Source organism: Salmo salar, chromosome ssa03 (genome assembly GCF_905237065.1).
Source record: "Salmo salar chromosome ssa03, Ssal_v3.1, whole genome shotgun sequence".
NCBI classification, from domain to species: domain Eukaryota; kingdom Metazoa; phylum Chordata; class Actinopteri; order Salmoniformes; family Salmonidae; genus Salmo; species Salmo salar.
Window position 1 is genome coordinate 33,467,658 of NC_059444.1, and position 21,820 is coordinate 33,489,477.

The window sequence follows — 21,820 nt, forward strand, 5'->3', positions numbered from 1 at the left end:
AGCTGTGTGGGCTAATATAGTCAAAATGTTTGCCTTAGGTTAAGTTGAGCCATTGGTTGAGCCTATGGCAAGTTGAGCAAATTGAAGTGTTTTATTCCCAGGATCAATACAAGGCATTATCGCTGGGATATGAGGTAACAACAGGGCTTGGCCTATTTTAAAAGTGTTTTTAAAAAATGACAGTGTTTGTTAGGTGTTAAGCCTGTGTTAAAACGTGCCATGGATCATCACTGGAGGCTTCGGGCCATGGACCGTCTCAAGAGGTTCCGGACTGTGGACCATCTCAAGAGGTTCCGGACTGTGGACCGCCCCGGAGTTTCCGGACTGTGAAAAGTCGCCGGAAGCTCCGGACTGTGAACTGTCGCCGGAAGCTGTGGACTGGGAACTGTCGCCGGAAGCTGTGGACTGGGAACTGTCGCCGGAAGCTCTGGACTGGGAAGGCGCACTGGAGGCCTGGTGCGTGGAGCCGGGACAAGTGGCACCAGACTGCTGACACGCACCTCAGGGCGAGTGCGGGGAGCAGGCACAGGACGTACCTGACTGGGGACACGCACTTCAGGAAGAGTACGAGGAGCAGGCACAGGACGTACTGGGCTGTGGAGGCGCACTGGAGACCTGGTGCGTAGAACCGGTGCAGGATATACTGGACCATGGAGGCGCACTGAAGGTCTGGAGCGTAGAGCTGGCACAACCCGTCCTGGCTGGATACTCATTTTAGCCTGGCAAGTGCGGGGCGCTGGCACAGGACGCACTGGGCTGTGAAGGCGCACTGGCGACAGTGCGTAGAGCTGGTGCAGGATATCCTGGACCGAGGAGGCGCACTGGATACCAGGAGCGCTGAGCCGGCACAACCCGTCCTGGCTGAATGCTCACTTTCGCACGGCAAGTGCGAGGAGCTGACACAGAAGGCACCGGGCTGTGGATGCGCACTGGAGACACATTGCGTATCTCCTCAAAACATGGTGCCTGACTGGTCCCACGCTCCTCACAGCGACTGTCTTGCTCCAGACACCAATGCATCCACTCTACCTCATCACCTCCCTCAACTATCTCACAATACTCCTCGCTCAGTCTATCCCAATATTCCTCCTCGCTCCCAGATTTGCCCCTCGGCTTCGCCGACCAACCCGTTCCCCCCCCAAAAAATGTTTGGGGCTGCCTCTCAGGCTTCCGTCGTGGTCGTGAGCTTCAGAGTCGCCGTTGATCCTCCTTCGCTGCCTCCGCCTGCTTCCAGGGCAGGGTCTTGTCCCCTGCCATAACCTCCTCCCATGTCCATGATTTCCTCCACTCCCTTTTCTCCCGGGCCCAGGATCCCTGCTCCTCCTGGCCATGCTGCTTGGTCCTTTGGTGGTGGGATCTTCTGTTACGTTCATTGATGGAAGGATCGAACCAAGGTGCAGCGTGGTAGGCGTACATTTTAAATGTATTAAATGAACACCGAAACAAAACAAAATACAAACAAAAACGTAACGTACAGTAGGGCATACAGCACAGTACCAAAAACAAGATCCCACAAACTAAGGTGGGAAAAAAGGCTGCCTAAGTATGATCCTCAATCAGAGACAACGATAGACAGCTGCCTCTGATTGGGAACCATACCCGGCCAACAAAGAAATAGAAAAACTAGAATGCCCACCCAAATCACACCCTGACCTAACCAAAAGAGAAATGAAAAGGCTCTCTAAGGTCAGGGCGTGACATACAGGGAATACCAGTCCTGAGTTGAAGTGCAGGGCGACAAGGTAATTGAGGTAGCTATGTACATACTGTATACTGTAGGTAGGGGAAAAGTGGGGTAACTAGGCAACAGGATAGATTTTGCTTTGTTGTCTATTGTTGACCTTGCAGGAGTGTACTTGTTGTAGATTCTTTGTAGTTTGATTATGATATTCCAATGGAATTCTGCATACAAAATATCAAATTTAGTCAGAGACCAGGATTCTTCATGCAGTGCTGTACACAAATCATCTTGGTTATGTGTAAACCCATAGTTAAAATCTCACTTTCAAGGTGGTTGTGGTGGGTCACACACCAAATCCTTTTTACAGCTGCTGGTCTGGACGGATGGACACCAAGCAAAGGAGAGTGCATATATAAATGGTCCTTGAAAGTGTTTACCATACATAGAGACATCGTTCCATTGGGAACATCTTCACCATATGGTTTAGCAATATCTCTTTTTGAGGCATTGTAAGAGTGAATGCAGTCTGCAGATACTTTTTTAACCCTTTAATTTCTCAGCTCTTCCAGTCATATTCAAACAAGATCTGCGGAGTCAGGAGGTTGAAGAGGGGGGCAGTGTTACCCTGCATTGTGAGCTCTCTAAACCTGGGGTCCCTGTGGAATGGGGGAAGGGAACACAGGTCCTGCAGTCTGGAGAAAAGTACCAGATGAAGCAGAAAGATTGCAGTGTGGAACTCCAAGTCTGTGATTTGAAACCTGAAGACACAGGAACCTACCACTGCAGGACTGGAGACACCGAGAGCTCAGCATACCTGAAAGTCAATGGTAGGATGATGAAGACCTTTTCACTGCTGCCCCATTCTTCACTAGCACAACACTTAAACTGGAGCACCACATGTATTAACAGAAACGCAATAAACAGTTAGTCAAAGTTATGTAACAAAACAGTTACCTTGGAATAATGCCTACCATTTTTTGTTAAAGCTTTTTGGATCTGTAGACTTATAATTAATCTTTTGGGATTTTTATTTGTCAGCTCCGCCAGTCATTTTCACTAAAGAGCTGCAGAGCCAACAGGCTGAAGAGGGGGGCAGTGTTACCCTGCACTGTGAGCTTTCTAAACCTGGGCTCCCTGTGGAATGGAGGAAGGGGGAGGTGGGTCTTTGCCCCTGTGCCAAGTATGAAATCATCCAGGAAGGGCACAGAGCTAGGCTAGTCATCCAAAACTTAGACCCAGAAGACTCAGGCAGCTACACCTGTGACAGTGGTGACCGGAAAACCACAGCACACCTTGCTGTGAAGGGTAGGCTGAGAAAAAAAGTATTCTGTTTTAGCAGTTGTGCTGTTGTGAAACCATATTCCCTCGTGTATTAATTGTGATTTGGGGGCATAATTCTGCTCTCAAAACGTTTCACTATCTCACCTCTCCCAACCTCTACCGTTCCTACCTAGCCCTGCCCGTTTACTTCAAAACTCGACTACAGAATCTAGAGTGGGATGCAGGTGAGATCGCCATCCTCCGCTGTGAGATCACCAAGCCTGGGGCCAGCGTTGTCTGGAGCCGGGGCGACAGGGTCCTGGAATCTAACAACAAGTATCAGCTGAAACAGGAAGGGGCCATTGTGAAGCTTATCATCTATAGCCTACAAGGGGCTGACTCTGGGGAGTATATCTGTGACACAGGTTACCAGAAGACCTCCTCCATGCTCACTGTACAGGGTAGGGAACAAGATGAAAGTCTGCTATTGTCTTCTGCCATTCTTCTCAATCATTCTCTCTCTACACACCTCTTGAATCATGGCACTTATCTTCTAATTCACTCTATCCCAATCAACCACTTTCCATCCTGAGAGATTCCCACAAGACTAATGTCACGCTAGGCTTTAGAGGACGAAAGGCCTTAAAGGGCAAGGAATTAAAGCTTGGTGATCTTCATACTTTTCTTCAGTCACTTAAAACTTCCTATGTCCTTCATATCCTTCACGCATCTTCCTCTACACTTCTACCGTCATAACCATTCCACTTGAGCGCTCTGTTGTTAGGGGCAATGGTCTGTCTCACACTTCCATTTCATCTGTTTTCTGTGTTGACAGGAGCAACCTTGTGTCTTTTTCACAACCGTACTCTTAACAGTTGTCTCTGTACTGTAACTGTACTGAGTGTACATGGTAAGGTGCCCTATTTCTGTTGGCACCTAACCATTAACACCATATAGACATTAGCTGTCCTTTAGAGTAAGATTCACATCTAGCCAGTAACAACACATGACTGGCTTTATCAAACAGAGGTGGAGGTGACCATAGTGAAGGTCTTGAACAGCTGTTCGGTGCACGAGGGGGAGGATGTCCACTTTGAGTGCCATCTGTCCCACGTTGATGCCAAGGAGGTCCAGTGGAAGCTTGCGGACGTCCCTCTGCAGAACAATGAAATGAACCTGATCCGTGCCCGGGGCAAGGTGCACAGCCTCACCCTCAGGGGGGTCACCCAGGCCGACTCGGGCACAGTTACCTTCACCGTGGGTCACCATACCTCCACCGCAAGCCTGACCGTCCGAGGTAAGGAGCCAAAACCCGTTTTATACCCTGCCTGTTTAAGTTAAGGGGTACATTAGGCCTATTTATATATATATATATATATATATATATATATATATATATATATACATACATACATACATACATACATACATACATACATACATACATACATACATACATACATACATACATACATACATACATACATACAGTTGAAGTCGGAAGTTTACATACACTTAGGTTGGAGTCATTAAAACTTGTTTTTCAACCACTCCACAAACTTCTTGTTATCAAACTATAGTTTTGGCAAGTCGGTTAGGACATCTACTTTATGCATGACACAAGTCATTTTTCCAACAATTGTTTAGAGACAGATTATTTCACTTATAACTCACTGTATCACAATTCCAATGGGTCAAAAGTGTACATACACTAAGATGACGGTGCCTTTAAACAGGTTGGAAAATTCCAGAAAATGATGTCATGGCTTTAGAAGCTTCTGATAGGCTAATTGACATCATTTGAGTCAATTGGAGGTGTACGTGTGGATGTATTTCAAGGCCTACCTTCAAACTCAGTGCCTCTTTGCTTGGCATCATGGGAAAATCAAAAGAAATCAGCCAAGACCTTTAAAAAAAATGTAGACCTCCACAAGTCTGGTTCATCCTTGGGAGCAATTTCCAAACACCTGAAGGTACCATGTTCATATGTACAAGCAATAGTACGCAAGTATAAACACAATGGGACGCATTCTGTCTCCTAGTTATGAAAGTACTTTGGTGCGAAAAGTGCAAATCAATTCCAGAACAACAGCAAAGGAACTTGTGAAGATGCTTGAGGAAACAGGTACAAAAGTATCTATATCCACAGTAAAACGAGTCCTATATCAACATAACCTGAAAGGCCGCTCAGCAAGGAAGAAGCCAATGCTCCAAAACCGCCATAAAAAAAGCCAGACTATGGTTTGCAATGGCACATGGGGACAGAGATTGTACTTTTTGGAGAAATGTCCTCTGGTCTGATGAAACAAAAATAGAACTGTTTGGCCATAATTGCCATCGTTATGTTTGGAGGAAAAAGGGGGAGGCTTGCAAGCCGAAGAACACCATCCCAACCGTGAAACATTGGGGTGGCAGCATCATGTTGTGGGGGTGCTTTGCTGCAGGGGGGACTGGTGTACTTCACAAAATAGATGGCATCATGAGGAAAGAAAATTATGTGGATATATTGAAGCAACATCTCAAGACATCAGTCAGGAAGTTAAAGCTTGGTCGCAAATGGGTCTTCCAAATGGATAATGACCCCAAGCATACTTCCAAAGCTGTGGTAAAATGGCTTAAAGTCAACAAAGTGAAGGTATTGGAGTGGCCATCACAAAGCCCTGATCTCAATCCTACAGAAAATTTGTGGGCAGAACTGAAAAACCACGTGCAAGCAAGGAGGCCTACAAACCTGACTCAGTTACACCAGCTCTGTCAGGAGGAATGGGCCAAAATTCACCCAACATATTGTGGGAAGCTTGTGGAAGGCTACCCAAAAAGTTTGACCCAAGTTAAACAATTTAAAAGCAATGCTACCAAATACTAATTGAGTGTATGTAAACTTCTGACCCACTGGGAATGTGATGAAAGAAATAAAAGTTGAAATAAATCACTCTCTCTACTATTATTCTGACATTTCACATTCTTAAAATAAAGTGGTGATCCTAACTCACCTAAGACAGGGAATTTTTACTTGGATTAAATGTCAGGAATTGTGAAAAACTGAGTTTAAATGTATTTGGCTAAGGTGTATGTAAACTTCCGACTTCAACTATATGTCATCTTATGTAAATGGTGACTGTATATAGTCTAAGGTAAGGGGTTATATACTATATATAGACTCATGTACAGTATGAGTCTGCTGATCAGTACAAACCCTTTTCCATTCTTTCCCAATACTTGGAGCCATTCTGAATTCATTGTATAACCTGACTTTACGAGGTAAGGGGTACAAGTCTGGTGATCACCTCTTATCCTCTCCCATTGTACCCGATACCTGGATCTCTTTTGTCCATTCCAAACCCGTTTCATAGCCTGACCATCCAAGGTAAAGGGTACATATACTGTATAGTCTGAGGTATGTATAATATGAGTCTCTTAATCACTCACCTTTACTAGACCTAACCATTTTACCTCAATACCCGGAGTCCATTCCAAACTCATTTTACAGCCTGACTGTCCAAGGTAAGAGGTGCATATACCCATATAATGAAAGTAAAGGGCACTTATACTGTAAAGTCTGAGGTAAGGGGTTATGTAATGTATGTCTCCTAATCACTCAACTTTACTAGGTCTAACTATTTTTTATTAACCTTTTATTTAACTAGGCAAGTCAGTTAAGAACAAATTCTTATTTACAATGACGGCCTAGGAACAGTGGGTTAACTGCCTTGTTCAGGGGCAGAACGACAGATTTTTACCTTGTCAGCTCGGGGATTTGATCTAGCAACTCATTCTGGATCTCTCAATTCGTGGTCATCTTGTTGTGGACATCGATTGGTATAGCGGTGCATGCTATTGGTAGGCCACTTGTTCATTTCACTCACATTACAAAATGGCAAGAAACAATAAATCTCGCTGTTTTTGTCCTTTGAGACCTATGCTATTTGAAACCTATAGTGGATAAACGTTTTTCTAGCAAATGCTTTTAAATGTTGCATTGAATGTTTCCTTTCAAGATATTGGATGTGATTGAATGTCCGTCCCGTCCGTGTCCACTCCCTAAACAGTTTAACGTCTCCATCCATCCTAATCTTGTGGCGGTCTGTATCTATCTTGCTGTGTCCCGGCAGGGGCCCCTGTGGTGTTCAAGAAGGAGCTGGAGAGCCAGGAAGCAGTGGAGGGAGGCAGTGTTTCCCTGACCTGTGAGATCAGTGCTGATGGCAAGGTGACCTGGAGAAGGGGCTCTGTGCTCCTCACCCAGGGGGAGAAGTATTCCATGGAGCACACAGGTTCTACCTACATCCTGATGGTTCACAAGTTAAAGGTTGAAGATGCTGGAGAGTACACCTGCGATACCGGGGATAAGCAGAGCACAGCCACCCTGACAGTCAAAGGTAATGAAACGTGGCTGTATTCATGTCTGTCTCTACTGGTTTGCTGTCACTCTACATTATCCTCTGCTGTCATTATGTGTGCCAACATACTAAGAACTTCCTTCTTAATGTTCTTTTACTTGGATATTGTTGTAGCCAAACTTGTTGTAACCAGTTTTTTAAGTGTAATCTGTGAGTAAACACGTTATCTATTATTTCACGTAGTTGTAGGGGTAACAATAAAATTGTAGTTGATCATGAAATATAGGTTTCATAATCAATGTGTTTTTACATTTGAACCGCAATCTATTTGCCATGTTGGGGACTGCAGTATGCATTTTTGTTGGTTTTGCTGTCATATTCAGACCTATACTATGTATTTTGTCAGAGATAATTTTTTGTACTTATGTCTACCTTCCTACACGTTAGCCATCACGTTGGAAGTGAAAATGTGTTTTTGTGTAATATTGTACTCTTTAATTGAAACTCCATGAACTGGTGTCTCCTGGAGTGCAATTGTCCATCCTCTTTAGATCTCACTTTTAAATCAGGATACCAATGGTGGTGCTCTAATGCCTGAGTGTTTCACCTTAATGAATCCCCTGGGAAACCCTGACCCTGGGAACCTTTAGATCTCTCACTCCCCCATCATCACATTCATTCACCTCCAGAGTCTGTACGCATCACTCGGGAGCTGCACGACATCACAGTGACCACCGGGCAGAATGCGGTCTTTGCGTGTGAGTTGTCCCAGGAGGGCGTGACCAACGGAGAGTGGTGGCTGGGCGATAACCTCCTCCAGAACAACGACCTGAACCAGATGACCTGCCAGGGCCGGGTACACCGGCTGACACTACAGATGGTCACCCCCGATGACTCAGGGGACGTGGCGTTTGTGGTGGGCGAGGAGAAGACCGTTGCTTGCCTACTGGTGGAAGAGAAGCCCAAAGGTAATAGAGATGTTAACGGAGATGTTAAAGATGGCCTCCTAGTCCTCACCCATCTCCATCTCTCCATCTCCATCTCTCCATCTCTATCTTCCATCAAACAGCTTTGTCTTGGCACGTTAGAACACCCTTTGTTCATCTGCTGTGCGGCATCATCCATTCCATCCTAGCCTTTCTTTAGACATGTGTTGGTCATCCTCCTGGCTTTTCTTTTTATAGCATATCTGTCTTTAAAGATACTATAAAATGAAGTTGACAACAAGACGTTTGTCGCTGATATAAACATATCACTCTGCTGACTTCAGTATCAATTTGACTATCAATTAAGTGATGCATGCTTAATGGACATAGTCTTTGTGGTTATCATTGGCATGCTACTGTAAGTTCATACAAGAGATTGTAGACCTGTGGAAAAAGAGACATTAAATACTGCACATATAAAAACCATACAAGTTTGACATATGACACTTGACACTCAAAGTGCATTACACTGTACTTAGCATGGGATTTCCCATATCTACAGCCTTAATCCTTGAGAAGCCTCACGATACAGTGGCCTTGGAGGGTGAGACAGTCACCCTGTCCTGCACTGTCTCCGACCCCACGGCCACCGTCACCTGGAGCAGGAATGATGTGGCCATCAAAGCAGGACTCAAGTACGACCTGCGGAAGAACGGAGCTCTCCTGCAGCTGCGCATCCACAACCTGGAGATGGAGGACTCTGGAACTTACTGCTGCGATACCGGGGATGCACAGTGCACCGTCACCTTGATTGTGGAAGGTAAAGAATGATGCCGGCACTATAAAAGTTTGGACCCTCAACACTGCATCTAATACCACAAAATAGTTACCAGCCCAATCCTCACAGTGAATGCTCTGGATCAAGATAAACTCAGGATGAGTTCCCCCACAATACTCTTCTTGACTGTTTTGCCCTCTACAAACTACCATGCACCCAGTCTTCCATCAACATACACTAACAGAGCCATCTTACACTGTCCACGCCGGCTACTGTCACCTACACTACTTTACGTCCTCTGTCCAACACATATGTCATGTCTCTTACTTCCACCAGGTGCCCCGGCATTCTTTCAGAAGGAGCTGAAGAACCAGGAAGCCCAGGAGGGTGATGATATCACTCTGCACTGTGAGCTCTCCAAGGCGGGCACTCACGTGGAGTGGAGGAAGGGAGGCGCAGTCCTCCAGGCTGGTAAGAAGTACGAGATGAGGCAGGAGGGCTGCGTTCAGGAGCTCCACATTCGCAACCTGGAGCCAGAGGACAACGGCTACTACACCTGTGATGCTGGAGACCAGCTCACCACGGCGTCAGTGGCAGTGCAAGGTATAATGTCACTACACCATCTGTCTCTGAGAGGGTTCATTTCTGTATGGTCTTTTCTTTTCTCAAGGATGAAGGAATGAATTCCTAACGGTTTTAGATAGTCATTGTGGTTTCAACAAGTATGTTATGTCAGCAAGTTAAAGATGATCAGTTGTAGGATGTCATTTTGAAGTTTCCAGTCTTGATGGAATACATATGGTTAAAGGGAGAGTTCACCAAATTACAAAGTGACACGTTGGTTTCCTTACCCTATAAGCATGGTATGACAGTAATCCATGCTTTAGTTTAGTTTCCCTGGCACCGTTTCCACATGCTAACATTTAAGCATTTGTGGCACAAATTCCATTTGCATTTTTCACGCATTATGTCACATCAGCTGAACAAACTATAGATTGTATCATGGAATGTGTAGGGAATAAATAACACAATGAAGTGTGTAAGAATGCTAGCCTACTTAAAGTCAAAGTTTAAATGAGGAATGAGACAGGTCAAGGTCAAAGTAATCTTTATTATCGCAAAGCATCAATGCTGATTATTCACACACACTGGGGAACTGTCAATGAAACATTTTTGTTATACTTTTGGTATACTTTTTCCTCTATAAAAAATCCACACTGAAAATTGTGATTAGATACAATTTTAAATTCTAATATTTATTTATTTTTCAGAGTGACCACCAGAGCAATTTCAATCAATTACAGCTATACATTAGGAAACCGCATTGGTAGTACACTAAGAATGTCTACTCTTTTCACACGTTTTGTGCAAGGCTAATGTTATTCTTGACAGTTTTATGTAGGCGTTCTCAAAAGAGTTCAAAACTCCTCAGTAGTGGGAATGACTAGATCAGTAGGTAATGACTTTTTGTTCCTCATCCATGCATGCATACATTTGAGTAATTTCACTAATAGAGTTAGAATGAGAGTTTTCATGCTGTGTACTTTTGATGAGACCAAAACATACCGGATGGTACGGCACAGATGAGGTTTCCACCAGTTTCTTAGTGATATGCAGCAAGAGCTATGCTAGTCAATGAGGATTCACACCCTCAGTTCAATTGTGTAGCTATACTTTTAGCTAATAATGGCAAATGGCACCTAACAGTTGTGGTTTACAGATACACAGTATCTACAGTAATCGGAATAGAGTAGGACTGGTGGACACACTGAACAAAAGTATAAATGCAACGTATGCAACATATGAAGTGTTGGTCCCATGTTTCATGAGATGAAAGAAAAGATCACAGAAATGTTCTATACGCACAAAAAGTTTTTTTCTCTCAAATGTTGTACACAAGAATGTTTATATCCCTGTTGGTGAGCATTTCTCCTTTGCCACGATAATCCATCCACCTGACAGGTGTGGTATATCAAGAAGCTGATTAAACCTCATGATCATTACACAGGTGCACCTTGTGCTGGGGAAAATAAAGGCCACTCTAAAATGTCTAGTTTTCTTACACAACACAATGCCAAGGAGGGCTGAAGTTTTGTGGGAACGTGCAGGTAGCATGCTGACTGCAGGAATGTCCACCAGAGCTGTTGCCAGAGAATTCAGTGTTCAATCCGCCTCCAACGTTGTTTTAGAGAATTTGGCAGTACGTCCAACCGGCCTCACAACCACAGACCACGTGTAACCAAACCAGCCCAGGACCTCCACATCCAGTTTCTTCACCCCTGGGATTTCTGTCTATAATAAAGCCTTTTTGTGGGGAAAAACTCATTCTGATCGGCTAGGCCTGGCTCCTCAGTGGGTGGGCCTGGCTCCCAAGTGGGTGGGCCTATGCCCCCCTAGGCCCACCCATGGCTGCGCCCCTGCCCAGTCATGTGAAATCAATAGATTAGGGCCTAATGAATTTATTTCAATTGACTGATTTCCATATATGAACTTTAACTCAGTGTCACGTCCTGGCCAGTATAAGGGTTAATTGTTATTGTAGTTTGGTCAGGACGTGGCAGAGGGTATTTGGTTTATGTGATTCGGGGTGGTGTTTTTTCTAAAAGGGCATTTGATTTAAGTATTCCGGGGTTTTTGGGCACTGTTCCTTGTTTACGTATATCTATGTTGATCTAGTTAGTTGTATGTCTATGTTTGGTTAATTGGGGTGGACTTCCAATTGAAGGCAGCTGTGTGGTGTTGCCTTTGATTGGAAGTCCTATATTAGTTGGGTGTGTTTGTCTGTGTAATTGTGGGAGATTGTTTCTTGTTTTGCTGAGTGTGCCTTTCAAGACTGTTTCGTTGTTCGTAAGTTCGTTTTGTTGTTTTGGTGTTCACTTAGTTTGTAAATAAATACACAAGATGAGCATCAACATTCCTGCTGCGTTTTGGTCCTCCTTAACCGACGACAACCGTGACAGAATCTCCCACCACCAACTAAGGACCAAGCAGCAGAGGAAAAGGGATTTTGAGTTGGATTGGCGGGAGAGATGGACCTGGGAGGAAGTTCTGGATGGGGCTGGACCTTGGCACCAGGCTGGGGAGTACCGTCGCCCACGAGAGGAAATTGAGGCAGCCAAGGCAGAGAGGCGGAGGTACGAGGCCTTGGACGCGCTGAGGGAGAAGCACGAGAGGCACCCCCAATAAAAACATTTTGGGGGGCACACGGGTAGTTTGGCTAGGCCTAGGAAGAGCCGGAAGCCAGCTACCCGTGGTTATATGGAGGAGCGTATGAGGTGGAGAGCGCCATAGTGCGCTCCTCAGCGAAACATCTCACCCATACGCACGCACAGTCCGGTGCGCGTTATTCCAGCCCCTCGCAGGTGCCGTGCTAGAGCGGGCATCCAGCCTGGTAGGAGGATGCCTGCGCAGCGCATTTGGTCGCCGGTACGCCTCCGAGGACCAGGCTACCCAACTCCCGCTCTACGCACGGCTACCATCAGGCCCCTGCACAGCCCAGTCCGCCCTGTACAAGCACCCCGCTCGTACAGGGCTACTAGTTCCATCCAGCCAGGACGGGTTGTGCAGGAGGTAAGATCAAGACCGCCTGTGCGCCTCCATAGCCCTGGGTTTCCAGCTCCTGTCTCTCGTGCGGACCCGGAAGTGCGTCAGCCCAGTCCGACTCGTCCTGTTCCCGCTCCCCGCACTAGCCTGGAGGTGCGTGTTCCCAGTCTGGTATGTCCAGTACCAGCACCACGCACCAGGCTTCAAGTGCGTCATCCCAGTCCGACGTTGCTAGAACTGCCCGTCAGTCAAGAGTCGCCAGAACTGCCCGTCAGTCAAGAGTCGCCAGAACTGCCCGTCAGTCAAGAGTCGCCAGAACTGCCCGTCAGTCAAGAGTCGCCAGAACTGCCCGTCAGTCAAGAGTCGCCAGAACTGCCCGTCAGTCAAGAGTCGCCAGAACCGCCCGTCAGTCAAGAGTCGCCAGAACCACCCACTAGTCAGGAGCTGCCAGAGTGGCCAGAACCGCCCACTAGTCAGGAGCTGCCAGAGTGGCCAGACTGCCCGGAGCTGCCAGAGTGGCCAGACTGCCCGGAGCTGCCAGAGTGGCCAGACTGCCCGGAGCTGCCAGAGTGGCCAGACTGCCCGGAGCTGCCAGAGTGGCCAGACTGCCCGGCGATGCCAGACTGCCCCGACTGTCTTCCGGGTCTGCCAGAGTGGCCCGACTGTCTTCCGGGTCTGCCAGAGTGGCCCGACTGTCTTCCGGGTCTGCCAGAGTGGCCCGACTGTCTTCCGGGTCTGCCAGAGTGGCCCGACTGTCTTCCGGGTCTGCCAGAGTGGCCCGACTGTCTTCCGGGTCTGCCAGAGTGGCCCGACTGTCTTCCGGGTCTGCCAGAGTGGCCCGACTGTCTTCCGGGTCTGCCAGAGTGGCCCGACTGTCTTCCGGGTCTGCCAGAGTGGCCCGACTGTCTTCCGGGTCTGCCAGAGTGGCCCGACTGTCTTCCGGGTCTGCCAGAGTGGCCCGACGGTCCTCCGGGTCTGCCAGAGTGGCCCGTCTACCCGGAGCTGCCGGGGTGGGTCGTCTGCCCGGAACTGCCAGAACCAGAGCCACCTCCAGATATAGGTGGGTTGGGGAGGGGGGGTGTAGCACAGTGCCGTCGTTGACGGCAGCCACCCTCCCTTCCCTCCCTTTAGTTAGGGGGATTTTTTGGGGGGGGTTGTTATTTTTGAGGTGCTTCCGGGGTTAGCACCTTTAGGGGGGGGGGGTACTGTCACGTCCTGGCCAGTATAAGGGTTAATTGTTATTATAGTTTGGTCAGGACGTGGCAGAGGGTATTTGGTTTATGTGGTTCGGGGTGGTGTTTTTTCTAAAAGGGCATTTGATTTTAAGTATTCCGGGGTTTTTGGGCACTGTTCCTTGTTTACGTATTTCTATGTTGATCTAGTTAGTTGTATGTCTATGTTTGGTTAATTGGGGTGGACTTCCAATTGAAGGCAGCTGTGTGGTGTTGCCTTTGATTGGAAGTCCTATATTAGTTGGGTGTGTTTGTCTGTGTAATTGTGGGAGATTGTTTCTTGTTTTGCTGAGTGTGCCTTTCAAGACTGTTTCGTTGTTCGTAAGTTCGTTTTGTTGTTTTGGTGTTCACTTAGTTTGTAAATAAATACACAAGATGAGCATCAACATTCCTGCTGCGTTTTGGTCCTCCTTAACCGACGACAACCGTGACACTCAGTAAAATCTTAGAAATTATTATATGTTATATTTTTGTTCAGTATATTTTAGTCATAATGTACAGCAAGCATCCACTATAATATTATTCAGAATTATTGAAATCTTATCTGCCTAGTGTAGTATATTCACATTGAAATAGATTGCATATGATGTAGTTTTAATAATTTTGTGGCAGTATGTGTGATGTATGATTGCTGTTAAGAAGTAATGTGTGCACACGGGTAGTTCAAAAATAATAAAAGACAACGTGTGCACTGAGTATTTTACAGAGTATTTTAACTAAGCTTGCCTTTGACTTTGTAGTTCTGTGGCTTCAGTAGGAGAGATTTGACCTGTAAACAAACTTTGCTGCTGTATAAAGAGAAGCAGCAGTAGTTGGGCAGTGCTGCTCCATCCATCCACCCTGGCCGGCCCATTTCCCTTATTTACTCTTAGCCTCACCACCCTGCAATGCACCGCCCCTAGCCTGCCTAAAACTAAAACTCTCTAACCCTTCCTGCCTTTGCTCTGTATGGCATCTCTAGCCACCCATTGGCATATTTCCCCTTTCTCATTGGTTGGTTAGTGGGCAGTAGTTGTGTCCAACTCCTCCTGCCTCTTGAGACATTTTGGCTTTTCCCTCCCCCTTCAGTTTGGAGTAACAAAACAACTGTCACAGTGTACACATTCACATTCTGTATCTAAGTACATACTGTATTTGGGCACTGAGTGCTGCATCCATAAGATGTATTGCGGATCAAGGCAACTCTATGCACATTATTAAAATACTTAGCCACCTCTGATACCACCAGTAAATCTATAATGTATACAATTTCCCCACTGGGGATAAATAAAGTTAATTCAATTAAAAGTAAAATAAACCAAAATACTCCAAGGTGTGCTGGGGTGTTTATAAAGCCCAGGTGTCGTTCTTCGCCATGTCGAGAGAGTGCATGTCAGTCATGATGACCTTGTCATATGACCCTTGACCACTGCCCCCACTCTCAGACCCCACAGTAGAGGTGGTGAGCGAGATGCAGGACCTTCGTGTGGCTGAGGACCAGTCGGCTGAGTTCATCTGCCAGTACTCCCGGCCGGTCAAGGCCCAGTGGAAAAGAAACGGACGGCCGTTGCAGCCTGACGGCAGGAGGGTGGTAGTGGAGCAGGACTGGACCGTGGCTCGCTTGTACATTAGCCGCGTGTCCACTGAGGACAGGGGGACGTACTCCTGTGAGACAGAGGGGACCTGCGTGGTCGCCTCGCTGGAGGTGGAAGGTGAGCTTCTCTTCTCTTAGGAAAGAGCACCTACCTACCCTCCCCTCCCCATGAGCTTCAAACTATCTTTCTTTCTGCTGTTTTTATTGTTGTGTTCTGTTATGATTAGCAGATAGCAATTTCAAGCAGGCATTTTTTTTAATCATTATTTTATTATTGTTTTATGTATGCAATCTTTCCCCCACCCCTCTTTTGCAATCAATCCAGCCAGGCAAAGCAAAATGAAAAATGTGCATGGCTTCTAAACCATGAGACCTGATCAGGAAAAACTCTGGGCCCTAGTTATAGCGATCAACTAGGGCTCAGAGATTCTCATGATCAGGTCACATGGTCAGGAAAATGGCCTTAGTGTCAAAATGGATATCAGAAAGTTCAAAACAAAGCTACCTAAAACTTACCGAAGACTATGTAATTTCATGATGTCTTGGCAGGTTTTCATTGTGAGTTTCAGCTTGAATAGTAGCAAGTGTCTAGCAATAAAACATCCACTTGTCCTATAGGCCCCCGTGAACATAAAATCCCCACCAACAGTGGGGAAAAGGCTTGTTTTATGACACATTCTGCCCTCTCAGTTAAAGCTATTATCTTACAGTAAACACTGCTCTCCATTCTCCCCTATAGCTAAACCCATTGAAATCCTCCAGGGCCTGGAGAACATGGACACCATCGACGGCGGCGAGGCCCTGTTCGAGTGCTCGATCTCTCGTTGCGAGATCAAAGACAGCTGCTGGCTCATTGACGGCAAGCCGGTGAAGGATTCGCCAACCACTGAGATTGTGTCCTTCGAGAGTGGCCGCCGCCACCTGCTGCTGCTAAAGGATCTGCACGTCGGGGACAACTGCAAAGTGACCTTCCAGGCTGGCACCGCAACGACCTCCGCCATGCTCAACGTCAAAGGTTTCTCACCCCCTTATGTTTGTTTGTCAGTAAGTTAGTTATTGTTTTTGCTAAGGCCTGGTCTTACTGTGAAATATACTGTGACATACTACAGCTGAAAATAAGGAAGAACTGCCGTATATGATATGAAGTGGCTTTTGTGTGCGTAGGCTGGCAGCTGGATGTGGTGAGCGGTCTGGAGGATAAGGTAGCTGTGGTGGGAGAGAAAGTAGAGTTCAGCTGCGTGCTGACTGAACCTGTGCCTGAGGCGGAGGTAGCCTGGTACTCTAATGGAGCCGAGCTAAAGAATGATAACACCTGGGCCATGCAGGCTGACGGTTGCTCCTACCACCTGGTGCTGAGACAGGCCCCAGCCATGCCACCACAGGAGATCACCTTCGCTGCCAGGGACGCCATTTCCATGGCCAAGCTCACTGTCATCAGTAAGTGTGTGCTCTCACTACAATGCATTTGAATAGAAAGTTAGCAAAAATACGTAAGATCTTGCTACCATGGAAAGATAAATGCCTGTCTATTTGTGGAAAAATCACCCTCATTAATTATTTTGTACTATCCCAGTTCACCTATTTACTTATGGCTCTGCCTACACCAAACAACTTCTTTTTGAAAATATATGAACAAAAAAATGTTAACTTTATATGAAACGGCAAGCCAAACAAAATTAAACTGGCCTATTTACAGTAGCAGTCAAAGGTTTGGACACACCTACTCATTCAAGGGTATTTCTTTATTTTTACTATTTTCTACATTGTAGAATAATAGTGAAGACATCAGAGCTATGAAATCACACATATAGAATTTTGTAGTAAAAAAAGTGCTTAACAAATCTAAATATATTGTATATTTCAGATTATTCGAAGTAGCCACCCTTTGCCTTGATGACAGCTTTGCACACTCTTGGCGTTCTTTCAACCAGCTTTATGAGGTAGTCACCTGGAATGCATTTCAATTAACAGGTGTGCCTTGTTAAAAGTTAATTTGTGTCATTTCTTTCATTCCTAAAGCGTTTGAGTCAATCAGTTGTGTTGTGACAAGGTGGGGTGGTATACAGAAGATAGCCCTATTTTGTAAAAGACCAAGTCCATATTATGGAAAGAACAGCTCAAATAAGCAAAGAGAAACGACAGTCTATCATTACTTTAAGATGTGAAGGTCAGTCATTGAGGAATATTTCAAGAACTTTGAAAGTTTCTTCAAGTGCATTCGTAAAAACCATCAAGCGCTATGATGAAACTGGCTCTCATGAGGACCGTCACAGGAAAGGAAGACTCAGAGTTACCTCTGCTGCATAGGATAAATTCATTAGAGTTAACTGCACCTCAGATTGCAGCCCAAATAAATTCTTCACAGAGTTCAAGTAAGCAGACACATCTCAACATCAACTGTTCAGAGGAGACTGTGTGAATCAGGCCTTCATGGTCGAATTGCTGCAAAGAAACCACTACTAAAGGACATCAATAAGAATTAGAGACTTGCTTCTGCTAAGAAACACGAGCAATGGACATTAGACCGGTGGAAATCTGTTCTTTGGTCTGATGAGTCCAAATTTGAGATTTTTGCTTCCAACCGCTGTGTCTTTGTGAGACGCAGAATAGGGGAATGAATGATCTCTGCATGTGTAGTTCCCACCGTGAAGCATGGAAGAGGAGCTGTGATGGTGTGGGGGTTCTTTGCTGGTGACACTATCTGTGATTTATTTAGAATTCAAGGCACACTTAACCAGTATGGCTACCACAGCATTCTGCTGCGATACGCCATCCCATCTTGTTTTCGCATAGTGGGACTATCATTTGTTTTTCAACAGGACAATGACCCAACACACCTCCAGGCTGTGTAGGGGCTATTTGACCAAGATGGAGAGTGATGGAGTGCAGCATCAGATGACCTGGCCTTCACAATCATCCAACCTCAACCCAATTGAGATGGTTTGGTATGAGTTGGACCGCAGAGTGAAGGAAAAGCAGGAACAAGTGCTCAGCATATGTGGGAACTCCTTCAAGACTGTTGTAAAATAATTCCAGTTGAAGCTGGTTGAGAGAATGCCAAGAGTGTGCAAAGCTGTCATAAAGGCAAAGGGTGGTTACTTTGAAGAATCTAAAATCTGAAATGTATTTTGATTTGTTTAACACGTTTTTGGTTACTACATGATTCCATATGTGTTATTCCATATTTTAGATGTTTTCACTATTATTCTACAATGTAGAAAATAGTAAAAATAAAGAAATACCCTTGAATGAGTAGGTGTGTCCAAACTTTTGACTGCTACTGTAAATAGGCCAGTTGAATTTTGTCTGGCTTAATGTTTCATATAAAGTTGAAATTTTTTTGTTCCTATAATTTCAAAAATAATTTGTTTGGTGAGTAGAATGAGTAGATGTCCAAACTTTTGACTGGTACTGTATATAATGAATATGTAAAGGGCTGAAATGAATAAATATTCAAGCATTTAACCTGTCACGAAAGGCTTCAGTCACACAAAAATTGTATTTAATCCAAACTGGTTTTCCATCAGATTAGTAAAAATGACTCACCCAGTATTAAAAATGGTCTTTTTCCCTTTTTACATATTACATCCTCTCACTTGCAGTTATTTAAAATGAAATGATCTGCAGAATATCGCAATTTTTTTTAAACAAGCCATAGAAAGCTGGTTGCATCTTCTGTTTAATCCACCAGAAAAGACAGAACAAATTTTACGACAAATATTATGGTTAAACACAAACATACATTCTAATTGATTTAAAATATATATATATATTTTAGTGAGAATTTTTTTTAATAATCTTTGTTAATTATAACATTAATAGAACTGGTGGAGTTGTCACAAATGTAGCTAACAAAAATATATGGAAATGTCTGCTCTATCCAAATTATAACCAACTGATTGCAGCGTTACCGCAAAAATGGAAGAGGCAAGTAGAAGGGGTAGAAAGTAAGGAACTTGTCTGCCGGCCCTGTATTAAAGACCAAAATTGGTTAAAGAAAATTGTGATAAATAAGAAGTATACCAGTTTCATTTAAGGACCCAAAAAAGTTACATCTGCACCATACAGGTTGGAAAATAGTTGGGAAGAGATTTTCAATGTACCGATTCCATGGCACATGGTTTATGAACTGACACACAAAACAACGCTAGATTCAAAACAGAGTTTTTCAATAAAGATTATTATACAAAATTCTTCCAACTAATAGAATGGTATGTACATGGCGGATACAACCATTCTAGCTCTGCGCAGATGTTGCTGTGAAGAGACAGAATCATTAGATTATTTGTTTTGGTACTGTTCATATGTAGCTTGTTTTTGGTCGCAAGTTCAGGAATGACTGAAGAATTGCAACATATACCTGGAGTTAACTCTGCAGATAGCACTGCTGGATGATTTGAAAAGCAATAGTCAATCGATCAATAATATAATAATAATAATACTCTTAGTAAAAAAATGTAATCTTTCATTTCCAATCTGTTGAAACTATGAGAATGATTCAGAATTTATACAACAATTAGGAAACTGGATGGTTTTCAGAGATAATGGGAGGGGTTGAGGGTAGCTCAAAGGGGGACTAAAACCAAATAAAAGAGGATAACTAATGTACAATATACTGTGTCTATAAAATGTATATAGTATGTATAAACTGGAAGCAGAAGCCTAAGTATTGTTTTCCCCAAATATATGGGTGATTGGATATGATGCCTACAATTACATAGATTTAAAAAAGTTATTGTACCTTTATTTAACTTGGCAAGTCAGTTAAGAACAAATTCTTATTTACAATGATAGACTAGGAACGGTGGGTTAACTGCCTTGTTCAGGGGCAGAACGACAGATTTTTACCTTGTCAGCTCAGGGATTTGATCTAGCAACCTTACGTTTACTGGGCCAACACGCTAACCACTAGGCTACTTGCTGCAATTAACAGAACCCACAATCTATCTGCAATATTAAAGCTGATCTTCCTCACTGTGTGATTGGACTAGATACAGCTGCGCTAATAACAGACAAATTTACCACTGTCCCCGTGGTTTTAAACTTCTTAATTGTTGCCCTAATGGTGGTAAGTGGTATATTTATTATGTTTGCAAAGTTTTTGTACCTATTTCCTGATTTGTGAAGGTCAGCAACCATTTGTCTCTTCATTTGTGAGCTCTTTGCCTTTTCCCATGCTGATGAATGACAAAGGAATTTTACTCGCCTGTCAACTCATTTTTATACCCCAGTGAAACGGGAAGCCACAATATAGTTCCTTAAACTGAGATTAACTTAAAAAGTCGAATGGTTTCATTTTATTTATAAAATCTTTAGGGGTGCTTGTTAATTTTTTTTTTTCTGAGCAATTCTGTTAGTATTATTCAGTGAATTAAGAAGGTTTTCAGGACCCTTGACTTTTTCCACATTTTGTTACATTACATCCTTATTCTTATTTAAATTCTCATCAATCTACACACAATACCCCATAATGACAAAACCAAAACAGGTTTTTAGAAATGTTTACAAAAAATTACTTTAGAAAAACTCTGACCCTTTACTCAGTACTTTGTTTAAGCACCTTTGGCAGCTATTACAGCCTCAAGTCTTCTTGGATATGACGCTACAAGCTTTGCACAACTGTATTTGGGGAGTTTCTCCCATTCTTCTCTGAAGATCCTCTCAAGCTCTGTCAGTTTGGATGGGAGTGTCACTGCATATCTGTTTTCAGGTCTCTCCAGAGATGTTTGATTGGGTTCAAGTCCGGGCTCTGGCTGGGCCACTCAAGGACATTCAAAGACTTGTCCCACTCCTGCATTGTCTTGGCTATGTGGTTAGAGTCGTTGTCTTGTTGCCCCAGTCTGAGGTCCTGAGCCCTCTGGAGCAGGTTTTCATCAAGGATCTCTCTGTACTTTTCTCTGTTCGTCTTTCATTCGATCCTGACTAGTATCTCTGCCACTGTAAAACATCCCCACAGAATGATGCTGCCACCACAATGCTTCACTTTAGGGATGGTGCCAGGTTTCCTCCAGACGTGATGTTTGGCATTCAGGCCAAATAGTTCAATCTTGGTTTCATCAGACCAGAGAACTTGTCTTTTAGGTGCCTTTTGGCAAACTGCAAGTGGCTGTCATGTGCATTTTAATGAGGAGTGGCTTCTGTCTGGCCACTCTACCATAAAGGCCTGATTGGTGGAGTGCTGCAGAGATGGTTGTCCTTCTGGAAGATTCTCCCATCTCCATAGAGGAACTCTGGAGCTCTATCAGAGTGACCATCAGGTTCTTCTGACCAAGGCTCTTCTCCCCCAATTGCTCAGTTTGGTGGAGCGGCCAGCTCTAGGAAGAGTCTTTGTGGGTTCCAAACTTCTACCCTTTAAGAATGATGGAGGCCACTTTGTTCTTGGGGACCTTCAATGCTGCAGATTTTTTTTGGTACCCTTCCCCAGATCTGTGCCTCGACACAATCCTGTCTCGGAGCTCTACGGACAATTCCTTTGACCTCATGGCTTGGT

At 44.6% G+C, this 21,820-nt stretch overlaps 1 protein-coding gene across 13 annotated transcripts in view; it reads left to right on the plus strand.

The window, feature by feature from the left end:
- Positions 1 to 21,820, plus strand: part of obscnb (obscurin, cytoskeletal calmodulin and titin-interacting RhoGEF b) — a 116,408-nt gene that overhangs the window by 71,796 nt on the left and 22,792 nt on the right. For 10 of the 13 annotated variants that reach the window (XM_045714736.1, XM_045714737.1, XM_045714743.1 and 7 more), the window contains 11 exons: positions 2,242 to 2,508; positions 2,720 to 2,986; positions 3,136 to 3,402; positions 3,969 to 4,238; positions 7,054 to 7,317; positions 7,968 to 8,246; positions 8,767 to 9,024; positions 9,319 to 9,585; positions 15,182 to 15,448; positions 16,070 to 16,345; positions 16,495 to 16,767. In XM_045714736.1, the coding sequence (XP_045570692.1) occupies positions 2,242 to 2,508; positions 2,720 to 2,986; positions 3,136 to 3,402; positions 3,969 to 4,238; positions 7,054 to 7,317; positions 7,968 to 8,246; positions 8,767 to 9,024; positions 9,319 to 9,585; positions 15,182 to 15,448; positions 16,070 to 16,345; positions 16,495 to 16,767 (2,955 nt within the window). The remainder of the gene's footprint in view (positions 1 to 2,241; positions 2,509 to 2,719; positions 2,987 to 3,135; positions 3,403 to 3,968; positions 4,239 to 7,053; positions 7,318 to 7,967; positions 8,247 to 8,766; positions 9,025 to 9,318; positions 9,586 to 15,181; positions 15,449 to 16,069; positions 16,346 to 16,494; positions 16,768 to 21,820) is intronic. The other 3 variants (XM_045714745.1, XM_045714746.1, XM_045714748.1) reach the window with 3 other exon arrangements.